This window comes from Nuphar pumila, chromosome 2 (assembly GCF_984573655.1).
Source record: "Nuphar pumila chromosome 2, dmNupPumi1.hap1.1, whole genome shotgun sequence".
In the NCBI taxonomy this organism is placed as follows: domain Eukaryota; kingdom Viridiplantae; phylum Streptophyta; class Magnoliopsida; order Nymphaeales; family Nymphaeaceae; genus Nuphar; species Nuphar pumila.
Genome location: NC_143250.1, coordinates 1350118 through 1367330, shown reverse-complemented (window position 1 = coordinate 1367330; position 17213 = coordinate 1350118). Strand labels below are relative to the sequence as shown.

Here is a 17213-nt window from a genome sequence, read left to right as displayed (position 1 = left end):
AAAGGCACTTTTGAAAGCAAGAAAAACTCATTTTCCCTTGATATGATAATTTTTTAAAATAAATTTTTTTATTTGTTTGGTTAATAAGATGAGAAAAGTAAAATAAAAAATCCTAAAAAATGAGGGGTGTTGGTGGAGCTACTTTCAGGAAGGTGGGTGGGTGGTAGTAATGGTAGTGAGAAATCATCGTGGTGGTGAGTAATGGAACTCACTATTTCCTCTTGGTAGAAAATGTTCCTCCACTTCTTACTTTTTTATAAAAACTCTCAGAAAATTTATCTAGTTTTGAAAAGTCAGAAAAAAAAAGTAGGATTTTTTAATTTTTTATCACTTTTTCTACATCTTTGTCACTTACAAGCATGAACGAGAGGAAAGGCTTTCAAAAGTAGTGTCCAAAGATAAACATGAAAAAACTTAAATAAGATTTGAAGGAGAGACTCAATGATTACCACGAAAATCTTTCAAAAATATTCTCCAAAGGTATAATGATACATGAAAGAACAAGAGAAGAGGGGAGTGTAGGTGGTGTTTCCAGAACAATGGCACTGTTTGGGAAGCCACAATTCAGGATAGCCACGCATATCATTTTAGCGCCCGAGCCATTACATTGGGAGGAATGGTAATTGTCCTCACAAAATTGGTAATGAGCGCAAAAGTAACTACAAGGGAAAACAGGAAACCATTACAGGATTTCAACAGACAGATAGAGTACATAAAACCATGGCCTGAGATTCTTGATGTACAGGGGCGTTTCAAAGAACCCACTTATTCAGAAAAGCGAGATAAGATAGGGGTACCCAAATTCGTTCCACGTATCTGGATAATTGGGTGCAAGCATGAAACCACCAACCGAAAAAATTAAGCAGCCAGACATCGTAAAAAGGTATGGAGACCTCAAAAACCAAATGGAAAAGAGAGGTAAAAAAAAACACAAGTTAACAATGAAAAAAGAGACAATAGATTTAGTGCTCAGACAGCCAAGGGTTTGTCTTCAGACGCTAGATCAGAAACCCTAAACCCAATTTAGCTTCATCACAGCACCCAAAAGAAGAGAAAAAAAACCATAGATCAAATATCATGACATCAATGAATACTCAACAGAAGCAAAATAGAACACGTCAAAAACAAAGAGTGATGAAAAAAAAAGGAGAAAGATTGCAAAGAAACCGGAGGCAGGCGGCCTACACGGAGAGGTGGGCAAGAAGAATGAAGATTGAGGTTTTAGCACTAGGTTTTAGATATTTATAGAGATCGAATAGAGTCCTAGGGGTGCCAATGGGTCTGGTTTGAGCCGGACTGGACCCGTACCAAACCCTATAGGTCAGGGTTTGGTGAGAAAAAAAAGGTCCGATTGGAATTCGGGTCTGACCCAAAGGGTTCGATTAGGATATGAAGCTGGGTATGGTTTGTGAAATTTCATACCAGACTTGGTTCTGACCCGAGTTCTGATTAAGTTCCGTGATTTTCAATGTAAAAAAAAGTTACAAAATATTATTTTATAGGGTATGAACCAGGTTTGGGTCATGCAGTCCTTGTAAGACCTGGGTATGGTTTTCTTTATAGTGGACCCGATGTCAGATGCGGGGTCAGATCCACCTGGGTCTGAACCAAATCCGACCGCTGACAAGTGACAATCCTTAGTAAATAAGGGTATAGTTGGGGGCTGCCAACGGGTCAGATCTAGGGAGGACCCCAGTGGACCCATATCAAGATCCCACTCTGAGCTGCTGCCTGCTGGTACTTGGTCCAGCTCTAGGTTCCATTGGACCTGGCTTAGATAAGACCAGGTCCCGGTCCATGTTCAAGTGGGAAGTAGTAGACCCGGATACATTGGGCAACATCCTTAAATAGTTAAATGTTTTAAAATTTACAGGGAAATCTTCTTTCAGATTGGGTACATGGTTAAAGTCTTATCTTGTTTATACAACAACAACAACAACAACTACGCCTTCATCCCAAAACAATTGGGGTCAGCGATATGAACCAAAAAAGAAATTCATTTTGGGTCTTCCACATGAATCCTTTTCCTCCAATCATTTCTATCCAACGCCATGTCCTCGGTGAGGTTCAAAGCATTCATATCCTTTCCTATCATCTCCATCCACGTCTTCCTAGGCCTACCCCGACCTCTTTTAACTAATATATTTTCCCATTTCTCCAACCTTCTAACTGGAGCATCATTAGGCCTTCGCCGAATATGTCCAAACCACCGTAAACGATTCTCTCGCATCTTATTTTCAATGGGTGCAACACCTACCTTCTTACGTATCTCTTCGTTCTGAATCTTATCTTTTATTGTATTTCCACACATCCATCTAAGCATCCGCATCTCAGCTACACTCATTTTTTGAATATGATGTCTCTTGGCAGCCCAACATTCCGTACCATATAGTAAAGCGGGTCTAATAGTCGTCCTATAAAACTTTCCCTTCAACCGCAATGGCATTCTACGATCGCACAGCACTCCAGTAGCACTTTTCCATTTCATCCACCCAACCTTTATCCTATGATTTACATCTCCATCAATTTCTCCATACTTTTGAATGATGGATCCCAAATATTTGAAATAATAATTCACCGGTATATCTTGCTCACCAAGCTTCACTACACTCCCATCACTACTTCGTTGCTTACTAAACCGACATTCCATATATTCAGTCTTACTCTTACTCAACTTAAAACCTCTAGCTTCCAATGTCTGTCTCCATAATTCTAACTTAGCATTAACTCCAGCTCTAGACTCATCAATCAAAACAATATCATCAGCAAACAACATACACCACGGTACATTTTCTTGAATTGATCTCGTAAGCTCATCCATCACTATCGCAAATAGGAAAGGGCTTAAAGCAGATCCTTGATGTAACCCAACCGTTATCGGAAAATTGGTTGTCACACCTCCACAAGTGCGGACATTGGTTACTACTCCTTCATACATATCTTTAATTATACTAATGTACTTGAGAGAAACACCTTTCTTCATCATTGTCCACCAGAGAACGTCCCTAGGTACTCTATCGTATGCCTTCTCTAAATCAATAAAAACCATATGCAAATCTTTGTTCCTCTCTCTATATCTTTCAATAAGTTGTCTAAGAAGATGTATAGCTTCCATAGTTGATCTTCCAGGCATAAAACCAAATTGATTCTCCGATATCATGACAACCTTCCTCAACCTAGACTCAATCACCCTCTCCCAAAGTTTCATAGTATGACTCATGAGTTTTATACCACGATAGTTTGTGCAATCTTGTATATCACCCTTATTCTTATATAAAGGCACCAAAGTACTCTTCCTCCACTCATTAGGCATCTTATTTGTTCGCCAAATCAAGTTAAAAAGATTTGTCAACCATTTTAAACCTTTCTCTCCCAAGCATTTCCATGCCTCGATAGGTATACCATCTGGGCCAACTGCCCTTCTTGATTTCATTTTCTTCAAAGCCTCTGCAATTTCTTTCTTTTGAATCTTGCGCATGAAGTCACGATTTATCTCATGAAAAGGAATGGAGAAGTCTCCAAGATCTTGAGCATGACTATCATTAAATAGCTTATCAAAATAATCTTTCCATCTCTCCTTAATCTCCTCATCTTTGACTAAAACCCTTTGCGTTTCATCTTTGATACATCTAACCATACCCAAATCCTTCGATTTCCTATCTCTCATCTTTGCAAGCCTATAAATATCCTTCTCGCCTTCTTTGGTATCCAACTTGTCATAAACCTCCTTATATACCTTAGCCCTCGCGTTTCGAACAACTTTTTTAGCTTCCTTCTTTGCTATCATATACTTCTCCAAATTCTCATTATCACGACTCTTACTTAGATTTCTATAACACTCTCTTTTAACCTTAATAGCTAATTTGACATCCTCGTTCCACCATGATGTATCCTTACCTAGTGGTGCACCGCCTTTAGACTCACCCAATACCTCCTTAGCTACTTTTCTCATACCACCCGCTATCTTATTCCACATTGATTCTGAATCCTCCTCGAGACACCAATCAACTTCCTTAACTACCTGCTCTACAAACATTCCTTGTTTAGCTCCTTTCAGTGCCCACCACTTAATTCTAGGATCTATCCTATGTCTATCCCTTTTGCGGCCTTGTCTAATTCTAAGATCTAAAATTAAGACTCTATGTTGTGTAGCTACACTTTCTCCTGGTATAACCTTACAATCGATGCAACAACCCCTATCTCTCTTTCTAAGTAGGAAAAAATCTATCTGACTCGTATTAACCCCACTTTTAAATGTTACTAGGTGAGACTCCCTCTTCCTAAACCAAGTGTTTGCTAAGATCATATCATAGGACAAACAAAAATCTAAAATCCTTTCTCCACTTTCATTTCTTTCTCCTATACCATAGCCTCCATGGATATTCTCAAATCCATCCCTACTAATGCCTACATGTCCATTAAGGTCACCGCCGATGAAAAGCTTTTCTCCATAAGATGTCTCTTGTACTACTCCATCTAAATCTTTCCAAAATTGATGCTTAATGGAATCATCTAAACCTACTTGAGGTGCATAAACACTAATAATATTAATAATATCCGTACCTAATACTAATTTAATAAGTAAAATTCTATCACCCTTCCTACGGACCTCAACTACATTATCTATAAACTGACGACTCATAGCAATCCCTACTCCATTCCTATTCCTATTTATTCCTGTATACCAAATCTTATATCCACAAGGTTCTATCACTTTAGCTTTCTCACCTACCCATTTGGTCTCTTGAAGACATAAAATATCAATCTTTCTCCTACACATAACATCTACTAACTCTACCAACTTACCAGTTAAAGACCCTATGTTCCAAGTGGCTAACCTAATTTTATGGTCTTGGACTAACTTCTTTACCCCCACCCGTCCAACAAAGTGAGGGAACCCTTGCCTATTTGACACCACACCCGGGCGCCGGTGTGACGCGTCGCTTCTGGGCGACGACCTAGCAACCCTTGCACATTTATCACTGCCTCCGGGCCTAGAGAGTACAGCGCGTCGCTCAGTAGGGAACGCCCCAACGAAATTCTCATATTGGTTCATTTTCATAGGATATGACAAAGTTTTTATGCTGGCTGTCACAGGCCTACCGCAAGTCTTATCTTGTTTATATAAGTCTAAAACCAGACCCTAAGGTTTTCGATCTCGATCAGATTGGTTCGCACGCAAAACCGGAACCGAAAAAACCAACGTAACCAACAAATCAAATCGATCAAACGAGAAAAAGAACGAATTTCGCAGAATTTGTGCTCTCACACTGATCGATGGTTTAGGGTTTTACCTTATCCGTCGCTCCCGCAGTAGCCCGATTGGTCCTGACCTTGATCTCCGTGAGTCAACCCGCCGGCAACCACTCCAGTGTGCTGACCGCCACCAGCTCGGATGCCGGCATCTTCAGCAGAGCCACCTGAACCGGCATGGGTGCGCAGACCTCCAACCCTCCACCCCCGCCGCCGATGGGTGGTGGCCTCAAATCGTATGCGGACTCCAAAATTTGGAGGCCCTCCAAAAATAGAAGGCCCTATCTCAAAGAGGCCAAGCATAGACTCAAGTTGGGGCTAATTGGATGCGACTCCACTACCCTGTTGCTTTGTCACGGTGGGTCAGGCTCGGAAGTAAGGGTGTCAACGGATTGGTTTTACTCGAATCCGACCCGAACCAAACTCTATAGGGTCCGGGTATGATGATAAATAATAAGACCCTATTAAAACTCAAGTCTAGACCCGAATATATATGGTTTGTGAAATTTTATACTAAACCTGAACCCGACCAAAGTTTCTATTAAGATCCACAAATTTTCAATATAAAAATGATAAAAATTATGATTTTACTGTGTATGGTCCGGTTCATGCAGTTATTATCAGGTCTCGGTATGATTTTTCTTATAGTAGACCCGATTAAACTCAAGTCTGGACCTGATACCATACTCAAAAATCGAGTTCAAGTCTAGTTTCATCTAGGTTTAAACCAAACCCGACCCATTGACACCGATACTCGAGAGGTGGTTGACTCACCTAAGGCTTACTATATACGGGGAGAAGGGCCCATTTAAGAGACCTACCCTTGTTGGTAGGTTCATTTTCCTTTTTTTGATTTTTACTCAAAGAAACTGCCTTAAGCACAAAGACCTAACTGCGGTAACGGTCTCTGGCCATGTCGGTATAAAACTCCGAAGGCTTACCCCTCGAATCCAGAAAGGTTCAGCTTAGGAAGGGTGACACCCATGGGATTTGAAGCTAGACTGTCCGTCAAAAGGTCTAGGCCCCCAATCCCACTTTGCCAAACCACCCTGAAAATCACCGCCATTGCGTTTCGTTCTTATATTTATACAAAAATAAAGGTAAATGAGAAAAAAATGAATATACAAAATTTATGAGTCACAGCTCACAAGTTTGCAAATTTCAATAAACTACCTACAAAGTAAAAAAAAAAGCAAAAAGAGTGAAAAAAAAAACATTCGTTCGCTTCACTTCAACCTGACCCCATTCTTGCCGACCCTCATCCCGTCCGCACCCATCAGAACGTCCCCCACGTACTCCCCCGAGTGGTGGCATCTGTTCCACGGCACCCCCTTGTACCTCACCCACGTTCTCAAAACCACCACCGTGGCGTTCCATCCCTCCCGGAAAACCGCCTCCCACCCTTCCCCCCTCCCGTTGAACACCGCCTGTTTGTGTGACGTCTTCTTAACCCCCCTGGTAGAACGCCGAGATCGTCGCCCCTCCGACGAGACTCGACCCACCGAAGTAGAGGATTACGTTGAAGCCGTCGTAGTGGATGCCAATGGACCTGGTGTTGGTGTTCACCAATTTGATGTCGATAGCGATGGTGTTGTTCCGGCCGAAGTCGCCGGACGTCCGGTTTAGGGCCGGCACGCGGAGGGCCGTCGCCGAGCACCTCGGCCCCTTGGGGCGGAGCGTGAGCCACGTGAACAGCGCGACGAGTCCCAGCAATAAAAGGAACGTGGTGCATCGGCACAAGCATCCCAGCCCCTCAGCCTTCGATTCGATGAGAGAGAGAAAGAAGAGAGAGAGAGAGAGTTTCAAATTTCAATTTGACGGGTGGTCGAATGGAGAGGTCTGCCCAACCTTTGTTAAGCGCGAGGTCTCAGGGTCGAATCTCGCAAATTTGGTTTGGTGCATGGTTTATAATATCAATTAAGGCATGTCCCTCGCTAAAATAACAAAAAAGAAGTTATTTCCCTTGCTAAACTGCAAAAAGGGCTCCTTACCAAGTTTGCTAAACTAATTGGTAACACTGTCAACACCAATAAGTTTGGTTTTGAGATGCTGGAGAGGTCTTGGAGAAGAAGAAGAAGAAGAAGAAAGGGTGGGAGAAGAAGCTTTGGGGTGGCTTGCTTGCTCAGTAACTAGACCCCACTTTTTGGTATGCTAAAGAAATAAAAGGGGGAAGGCAGGCAGGAAGGAGGTAGGACTGAGGGAAGGAAAGGAATTGAAGTAAAAGGAAAGCTTCTTTTCCTCGCGCTTCTTACGCGCAACCGCTGGCAACGTGGCATCTGCAGGAGATTGTGAGGTAGCAGAACTTAACGGTAAAATAGCGGTGAACGAACTGGGTGCGTTAATGTTGTTTATGAAGTTAAAACCGCTCTCTTACCCCTCTATAAAATTGTATCTATTTCTTTTTATTTTTTTTAAAGAATAAAGGGTTGTTCATGAATTGATTCCTTGATTGCCTTTAAGACCACGCGTAGTATTGCACCACTACGGAAAGAATAAACCGTATACTTTTGTGAGTGATGATCAGGTGCAATGTGATTGCACACTTTTAGAGCCAACAGTGGACGATCGGTGATCAGGTGCAGCGTCACATTTAAAGTGTGCAATCACATTGCACCCAATATCAATTCATATTTTCTTATCATTATAAATTACGAAAATATGAGTACAGTTAACAAAACTCCATTTAAAAACACGTATCTTGGCTTTTCTTTTAGGCAAGCTAGGGTTAGGCAGATCCCCCCACCAGTTATACATCGTACCATTGGGATTTGAACTTGCAAAACTCCAACACAAGGTGACGTGCAGCCCCCGTTGGTACACATATTTTCTCTTTGAAAATGAACAAAACAAACTAAACTTGGCCTTTTTCAATAAATCGGCAAAAGAGAAAACCTATTCTTTTGAGAGAAATGTTTTAGAACATGGACGTTTTTATTTAAAATATACTTAAAAACAAAAGCTCATTTATGGATCCAATTGGATTAGATCTTGGGTTCGGATCACATGATTTTTTAATATGAATCTCATAGTTCCTATACCCTAGCATGATTTTAAAGGAAAAATCTCATATAATTCCACTTTGGCTCAAATTTCAATCATCTATCTAACAAGAATAGATTTTCGAATGAAAATCAAATTACAAATACAATAATCAAAACACAATGAAATGGATAAGAACATAAGAAATGTTTTTATGGGGTAATAACACTTCTATACATCAATAGCCATAGGGTGTGCTTAGTCATTTTTGAACTTCATTACCATGCCCTTTCGTCTCAACATGGAAGGTTTCACTATACATTGCACCACTGCACATTTAACCAATTTAAATAGAAAAAATGACTGCATAAAAGAATTTCCCAATTCCCACAGAACAATGAATTCACAAGAAGCCTAGTAAAAGTAAACCGGACACCTTCTATCCACAGACCTAGGCAAGATCACCCCATCAGGACCCACCTCCACTTGGCAGTCAACGTGCATAGTGTGGTCCCTTCGGCCGTTATATGCCGCGACCTTTGACCGAACCTCAACCGTGATATTGAGCCGGAAAACCACGGTGCCGGTACCCCTGTCCGCAATGACCATCTGCCAAACAGGATCGTCAGCTGGCAACGGCGTGCCGTTGACCCGGCCCAGTACCACTGTGGTGTTCTTGGGACCCTGGTAGAAGGGAGAGACCAATGGGGTTACCCCAAACAATTGCTCCCGATAGTACACCTGAGCCTCTATCTTATCATAGTAGATCCCAATATTTTGATTGGGATTTCGGATCGTGAAATTGAACGTGATAAGTGTGTTTTGGAAGCCACCATCTTGGCGGATGCCCGGAATAGAGAACTGTTCTATGTGAAATCTTGGTCTGTGGGGGCGCAGGCTAAGCCATAGGACAAAAGCAATGACACTACAAATGAGGAGGAGGGTCAAGAAGATAGAGCAAATGCACTTGATTGAACGGCTGGTTAGGCTCTCCTTGACTCGGTGGGCATAGTATTGCCTGGTGTGGTGTTGCCTCACAGGGGGGTTCCCATTGGGCTGGAATGGTAACCCAATTGGGCAGGGCATGCTTGGTGGGGAGGGATTGGTTGGTTTAAGGTGTGTTGTTCCCTGTGCATGGTTTTGTTTTTTATATTGGGTGTTCAACATTTGGTGCTCACACAAAAGTATGGATAAGGGAATATTAGAAGCATAGCTCCATAGGAGACATAGCCTTTTAAGAAAAGAATAAGGGTCACCTCTCTCTCTCTCTCTCTGTTTATGGGGCATATATAGCCAGTACTAGAACACATAAGAAAATGGGTTGGATATAGAAAATGAAAGTAAGCACTAAAAGATCTCATTGAAACAAAAGATGTGGATGGGATTAATTTGTATGCAGCCCTTTGGAACTAAGAAAACTACTTATCGTCAAGTTATTGATCAACTTTAGTTGAAATATATCCAGACCAACAGTATAAGCTTTTCAATTGAAATATTGAGACCAACAACTTGATCCTTTTTGGACTTTTCAAGAGATCACTTTTATGTCTAAAATGTTGGAAAATAGGACGCCCTTTTGTTTTTCATGCCATTGTCATTTAATCCTCATTCACTCAATGTTCAAATCATTCTGCCAATTGTGCTAAAGTCGGCTAAAGAATAAAGGAGTTCAAGAAAAAAACCACTCTTTTAAGAATTGCTCACTTGTAATAAGAATACGTGCGTATGAGTGTAAGGAGGAAGAGCAAAAGGAAGGAAAGCATCGGTTTGAGGACCAGGGGTGTTGTGATATTCTTTTCATGATGAGGAATTTGAGCACCTTTTTGCCATAAAGGGGAATTGGCAGTCGCTCCACGGAATTCTGTGGTTCATTTGGACCGGGCCTATTAATTTAAAAATGACAAGCACTTTCTCTATATGATGTTTGATTTGAAGAATTTGTATACTACAATGAAATGCCTTTAGAAGCACATTTGAAATAAGGAATTTGGAATTGGGATTAGGACATTTTATTTTCTATTTATAACCCGAAGAAACAACACCCAGCACGAAGCCTTGGTCGCTCCTGCTCAGCCTGCCATACCTATGGTCATCATGCCGGCAACTTAAAACTCAGAGACTAGGACCCAGGGCCGTACCTGTGTTTTATGGGGCCTGAGGCGGATGGAAAAAATGGGCCCCTTATTAATAGGAGTAAATTTTTTGAGCCCCTATTAAAAATGAGCTCCTTAAAAATAGCCCCCTTATTAATAGTAGGAGTTCGGGGACAGCGTCTCGGAATTTTTTGAGCCCCTATTAATAGTAGGAGTTTGAGGGCAGCGCCTCCAATTTTTTTGGGGCCCCTATTGAAAATGGAATCCCTATTAAAAATGGGCCCCTAAATTTTTTTTTGGCCCAGGGGCCCTGAGGCCCAAGTCTCATTGGCCTCTTGACAGGTCCGGCTCTGACTAGGACCCCTGCCCTGGGGCCTATGCTATGCGTTAGGCTTGCGTAGAGAGGCGACACCCATAGACCGTCTAACAGCCATGGTCCCACCCCACTACACCAACCTCCCATGGGATGGATTAAGTCATTGTTGTTATTAGAACCCTAGGATTCATTCATGGAAGTTCTGATTTTAAGAATCCTTTATAAACATTTTAGAGTTACTCTTAAAACTTAAAGCTTCTCTGTGAATCGAACTTAAGGCAAGCACCAATAAGCTCTAAATTGGAGTGCTCTTGTTATGAACTCAAATTTAGTTGGTGAGATGAACATGCATCAAAATTAGGTCTGATTTGAGTTTGATAATAATTAACCTAGTAAAATTTTTTAGATATGAGAAAGATCTATAGTTGCTTCTTGAAATAAGAGGCATGCCAAATGTGATACAGATCCAAGTCACATTACCTTTCCGAAGCTACTGGAGAAACATCACCAAATATTTACCATTAGGTGACCCATGTTCCTAGGCAGGTTCCTCGTCATACAAAAAAAAAAGAAAAAGATTCCAGTATTTTCTTGCCTTTTAAAATTTGCACCCGCCCTGGTGAGAGGCAGCAGACCTGGGGAGAAGGTGCTGACCCTTTCCTCCCAACTACATCGGGTAGGCTTTGGGATTCTTATTTCTCCATTCTTTTCATCTAGAGCGGCAACTTTTGTCACTTTACAATCTTTCATGTCATCGTTAATTGCTTTCTTTCAAGTTGTCAGTAGTTTTCTTTTCCTAGTTCCTTCTACTTATACTATGTCTTTTTCACATTTTTACATAGGAGTTGTGCGTTCACATGCAACATGTCTAAACCAACTTAAATGATTACATTCATTTATTTAGTAATTTTGTCTTTTATGATTAAAATATGTAACCCAAATGCCATTTTTTCCCCTTATACAAAAGCTATGAAATGCAATATGATGTTAAATTCAATTAGTAACTATATTCATTCAATCGTTTCAATGGGACTTCAAACAATGTATCATAGCATCCGAGGTGATATTTTTGAAAAATATGGTAGGTCAAAATAATAAAAATAACTTATATGCTTTATAAAAATTAAATACTATCTCAATTAAGTATGACAAATCCACGTATTATTGTAATTAAATAGAGAATTTCATTGCTTTGTTTTATAAGAAACAATCACATCTCTTTTTTATTTTTATTTATTTTAAATAATCATAGTAATCAGACAATTCATATACTTTTATACATGATCCATATGACATGTCGATTTTTAAATATCCAAATCAATGTTCTAAATTAGTATATAAGACCATAAATAATCAATTGAAATATCTAAGTATATTTAGATGAATTAAATACAAATAATCTATATTTACAATTAAAAACAAATATGCAATTATAACAAACAACCATTAACATGATTTTAGTTAAGATAAGAAATACGATCAAGTTTATTTAAATAAACAATGAAATCTATCAAAACAAAAATTATTTGATTGTCGTGTAATTTCGGATATGAAAGATGAATGATTCACTTTAGCTTAAAAAGTCAGAATTTAGAGAATTGATTAAGCTTTCCAACATATCAAAAATCATTAAATTCTGACATACAACTACAAAGTTATGGTTTTTCAAATGACTATAATAAGTGCTATTTGATTTAAGGTTATGATCTGACCCAAATATATTTATAGAATCCAAACATGATTTTAAATAAATAATATACATAAATCAATAATGATATTAAAAAAAAAAACCTATCTTTTACCAACAAAAGCTTCTAAATCAATGTTAATTGAAAACGAAAAAAAAAGTCACAAGGCTAGATCAATTTACTTAAACCATCAATAAAATAAAATCAAACTCAAGCTTTTGTATCCATTTTAGGTTTAGAAGCATACCGAATGAGGCGGACTTGGGTTTGTCTCTTAGCTACATAGAAAGATTTCTCCATTACTCCTCTCAAAGGTGACTCTCTATTTATACAGTATGGGAACTCTAATCACCCATTAAGAAAACTAGTTTCAATTGATGCCAACCTTCAACCATACTTTTTTAATTGACAAGGCCATCTCTCATTACATAATATTTTAAATTAAAATAAGACTCTAAAAGTTATAGAAATTTTAAGAATACCAAAACAAAATTTAATAAATATAATAATTACAAACATGTCCCAACAAACAAGATTGATAAAAAAACTTATTTTGAAAATAAGACTTTCGTTCAATATATGCTACTAACGGGGACAACATTAAAAAGCGTATTAGATGTTTGATCTTAATATAATGTGCTGTCGTTACTGCTACAAGCATTAGAAAAGCTTTGCTCATCCAGTACATAGACATACAATATCAATATAGGACACATTGATTGTCAAAGGCCAAAGTTCACATAACTAATTATATCTCGAAAGCTACTAACGGGTGTGGTTATCAACCATTGTCTCTCAGTAGTACATGCCCTTTAGTGTATGAAATTGCATAACTATCAGAGAGACAATTTCGAGTATATTTTCAGCATGTGTGCCACATGCTTCACAGTCTCCGTGGGATCTTCAAGTGAATTCCCCGCACCATGATTGCCTTGAGAATTAAGTTACCAATGTGCAAATTACCAATTAATTTTGTGATTAAAAGTTTACTGTTGCTTTTTAAATTGCACAGCTCATTGATATCGAATGGCAAGCGATTGCAAATAATTCTGGAAAACAAAATAACAGGATCTTATTCACATTGATAGGATCTTATTCTCACACTTCAAAGCAAAAACAAACCAAATAAGATAATTCAGATGACTTGAGACATGATCAGAACTCAGGACTGGAGCAATGCTAAGTCCCCTGCTTTTTAGCTGTTCACCACACTGCAAACCTTCCTTATCTGACCAGCGGTTCCAGTTTTCACTTCAATCAGATTCATCTTCTCCATGGACCAGGCAAACTCCTTGAAGAAATCTTTGGAACCACTGAGTATTTCATCAACATAGGTCTTCGCGGTGCTGTCTGTAAGCAGGGAAGAATCAGATGTGAATAGACCTCTTCTCTTTACCACATTGATGTAATAATGGGTGTCGAAGGTTAGGAAACTCCCAGGATCCATTTCTAGAATGGTGGAGTTATCTGCAGGACTCTTGCACTTGTACTGCTTCAGATTTGCAGCATAGAATTTGTCCAAAGCTGGGTCTTGATCACATTTTCCTGTGAAATTGTAGAGCCTGTTTGAGACGAAGTTGCAGTGGGTAATGCCGATCGTATGAGCACCTGCAAGAAATAGAGGAAAATGTTGCATAAGTGTAAACACTATAACAATTCAGATTCACAAACAAAATTAACTGGTTGATGGAGGTTCACCTGACAACACAACTAGATCCTTCACATCAAGATTCTTTTTTGCAAAATTAGCTTTGAGACCAGTAAAATTCAATGTTGGAGCAGGAATGTTGCTTAGTGCCTCAGAAGCTAATGAAACAGTTCCATCCCTGCGGCCTGTGGGTACTGTCCAGGAGGGACCTCCCTGTGACAGAAGAGTTCCAGTACGTTTTAAATCAGATTAAGAACTGTAAAGCAAAAATCTTGATTCTGGTAATTGTTCTCAGTAGGTAGTCTTACTATGACAGCAACTGAATCTCTTGCTACTAATGCAACAATATCCGCACACGAGACGACCCCTGGACATGCTGCCTCTAACAAGATTTTCACTCTCTCAATGAAATCAAAACCTCGCAGACTCATATTTGGTGCGGCATCTTTCTCAGCGGTTTTAGTTTTGGAGGAATTCAGTAACAAAGAAGCATCACAGCCCTGAGAAAATCCATGTCTTGAATCAGTTATCAAACAAAGAGGTACCACATGAGGAACTTGGACCAAGCTTTCCCAGGTACCTCACAGCAGAAACATAATATCCCATTCATTATAAACACTGTTGTCTTTAAATGAATTCTCAAATTCAATGAAAAAAGTTTTCCACAAGCCAGAAACTAAAGAGAAACACAAGAAAAAATCCATGAAACCTCTAACCAGGGAAGGGACTTGGCTTAACAGCAATGCTTGCCCAAATTTTCTCATAAAAGGATTAACACTTTTTTTTTTTTTTCGATAAGCGATTGACAAAACACTTAGCAACAACTTAGGTACTGAAAACAGAATTTGGAAAATACAACCAAAAGAGAAAGCAGGGCAACTATTACTGACCCTCACAAAACAGTCATGGAAATGCAACCTAAGCAATGCTGGTGCCAATGATGGCACATTCGGGACGTGCTCCTTCACAAAACCCTGAATTATGCTCTCTGCTTGTGGGCAGACATGATCATAGAACCCAACTTTAAGTTGAGCTCGAGAGACACCAAGCAGGCCCAAAAGGGCAAAGACAACAAGAGCAAGAGAACTCATATTTCTCATTTTATCTTCTCCCCACACTCGGTTGAACAAAACTCTTACAATTCAAATTAGCTTTCCAGTGTGATTATGGTCAATTCAGGAACCTCTATTTATAGATGTTCAATCATGTGAAGGAGTGAAATTTTCCATTCATGCAAATCCGCCATGTGCTTTTAATACTCAATTTGCTTAAAGTTTCCTCTTTATCATATTTGAAACAAGTAAAGCACCGACCAGTAGTAGTTCAGTTTACTAACAGCTGACAATATAAGTAGGATTAAAATACTTGGGCAACTTAATTGGCAGGTTACAGAATCTCATGTCATATTGCACTGCAAAATTATATCCAGTTCTTGAATAACTGACTTATTTTTTGATGATATCTCAAAACTAATGTCAGATGAGGAGGTATAACTGTTTTTTTTTTCTTTTCCTTTTCATTTCATTTAGAGCTCACCAACTCCAATATTATCTTTTATTGGGCCGCTTTGTGGTCTTTGCTTCCCTGAAAACCTTCGAGTATTTGCTGAATTCATCTTTTTCTCTTTTCTCAACAAGTCTAATGGCAGACATGTTTTTTCTTATTGCTTGTCTGAAAATTCACAGATAATATGCATAAGTTCAAATACAAGTATATATATATATACTGTACACATGTACTTCATTCATGTGTTATATAGGTAAGGTGTTAATTATTTTTTGTTCTGATAATAGTTTATTTTATGAATGTGGGCGGGGGACAGGTTGGCTCGAGTCTTAAGTTGTTCATAGTGCTAAAACAAGTTTTGTTTCACATTAAATAATATCTTTTAGTGTGACCTAAGAACATCGAGAGTTCCATACGTGGGGTGTGCATCTCTTGCCAGCAGAAGCCAGTGAAAAACCATCCATGGTGTTCAGGGATGGAGTACTCCTAGATTACACTGTGGACATCAAAACAAGATCACACATGGTCAATGTCACACCTCTAAGCCCATAAAAGGATGTTCAAATCAAAGCGATAGCCCCAAGGGGGTTGACCTAGTGGGGGGTGGGGCCTTCGCTGCCAGACGGGCAGTTTCTCATGGGCGTCACCTCTCCATCCAAGCCAATGCCTAGCATAGGCTCCAGGGGCAGGGGGTACTAGGCTCGGAGTTTTGCACAGCCACGATGACCATAGGTACGGCAGGCTGAGCCAGCGCGACCAGGTCTTCGTGCCGGGTACAGTTATAAATTCATAAAAAGAAACCCAAAGCGATAGCTACTACTCAATATGGATGCAAATGGGTTGGATCCAGTATTAGGGTTTTGTGATTTTTCACTGTTCTGACCCGATCCAGATCTGACTCTACCATGTATACTATTTAGCTGATCTGAATCCGACCCATTTGCATCCTCACTCTTCATTATGCAGAAAGTAATAGAAGGATTTAGTTTGAGACACCTAATTGAGTCTTTTAGGGTTTGTATTGAGATAGTTCCAATGATTTATATTACTAAACTATGATTGGAAGTCCAGCTCAAATGATTAAGACTTTCTGAAAAATGTGACTCGAGCCAAAACATTTTACTGTAAGCTTCATCAACCATTCACGGAAATTATATAAGATGAAATAAGTAGGGGCTGATTACATGCAAAAGACTTTGTTAGGTCTATGAAAACAGCGGGCTATGTCCGTTATGGTATAACAAATATCGAAGTAGGAAACCAAACCACTTCTGACTAAAGGACAATGCTAACAACCCCGTAGCAACGTTGACCTCAACTTTTGAACACCATGCTACTTTTGAAGCATCTAATTCATGAACCATCTTTTATTTTTTATTTTTTTTCAAAATAATCCCCATCTTTTTAGTGATTTGCAAAACGGTTCCTACCTAATCTCATTTTGCAAAACAGTTTATAATTTATCTGTTAGTGCAGAGAGGTCCTTCCTAAAAGGGTGGTAAACCAACGGACAATTAAGAAGAATCATAATTTAGATAGAAATAACATTATCAAAGATTTGATCCTTGACAAACAAACCATACTGAATACATTTCAGTGGGATCAGATTGAGTTCATAAAACTTGATCTATGATTTCCATCTCGATAGTGCCTTCAATAGCACCAAATATTAACCCCTTGTGTAATATATGGTATATATATATAGAGAGAAAGAGTTTGCATTTGAATTT

At 39.3% G+C, this 17213-nt stretch overlaps 2 protein-coding genes and 2 non-coding genes across 4 annotated transcripts; all 4 read right to left on the bottom strand.

Moving 5' to 3' along the window:
* Window positions 1–514: 514 nt before the first annotated feature.
* LOC149844405 (small nucleolar RNA snoR80) lies at window positions 515–642 on the bottom strand. Its single transcript, XR_016430640.1, has one exon. It is a non-coding gene; the product is annotated as a small nucleolar RNA snoR80 (small nucleolar RNA).
* Window positions 643–965: 323 nt separating this feature from the next.
* LOC149844404 (small nucleolar RNA SNORD53/SNORD92) lies at window positions 966–1041 on the bottom strand. Its single transcript, XR_016430661.1, has one exon. It is a non-coding gene; the product is annotated as a small nucleolar RNA SNORD53/SNORD92 (small nucleolar RNA).
* Window positions 1042–8646: 7605 nt separating this feature from the next.
* LOC149844403 (NDR1/HIN1-like protein 3) lies at window positions 8647–9318 on the bottom strand. Its single transcript, XM_089997144.1, has one exon. It carries the CDS (start codon window positions 9316–9318, stop codon window positions 8647–8649), a length of 672 nt encoding a protein of 223 aa, XP_089853270.1.
* Window positions 9319–13524: 4206 nt separating this feature from the next.
* On the bottom strand, window positions 13525–15077 carry LOC149844402 (peroxidase 3-like). Its single transcript, XM_089997206.1, has 4 exons — window positions 14868–15077; window positions 14286–14477; window positions 14028–14190; window positions 13525–13937 (listed from the first exon to the last, which is right to left on the bottom strand). Exons 1-4 carry the CDS (start codon window positions 15075–15077, stop codon window positions 13525–13527), a joined length of 978 nt encoding a protein of 325 aa, XP_089853332.1.
* Between the last annotated feature and the right edge of the window lie 2136 nt (window positions 15078–17213).

Excerpts from the sequence above, each read along its gene's own strand:
- LOC149844403 (XM_089997144.1), bottom strand. The coding sequence starts at position 9,318 with ATGCCCTGCCCAATTGGGTTACCATTCCAGCCCAATGGGAACCCCCCT.
- LOC149844402 (XM_089997206.1), bottom strand. The coding sequence starts at position 15,077 with ATGAGAAATATGAGTTCTCTTGCTCTTGTTGTCTTTGCCCTTTTGGGC. Across the intron at positions 14,191-14,285 it reads GAGATTCAGTTGCTGTCATA|GGAGGTCCCTCCTGGACAGT; the intron begins GTAAGACTACCT and ends CTTCTGTCACAG. Across the intron at positions 13,938-14,027 it reads GGATCTAGTTGTGTTGTCAG|GTGCTCATACGATCGGCATT; the intron begins GTGAACCTCCAT and ends TATTTCTTGCAG.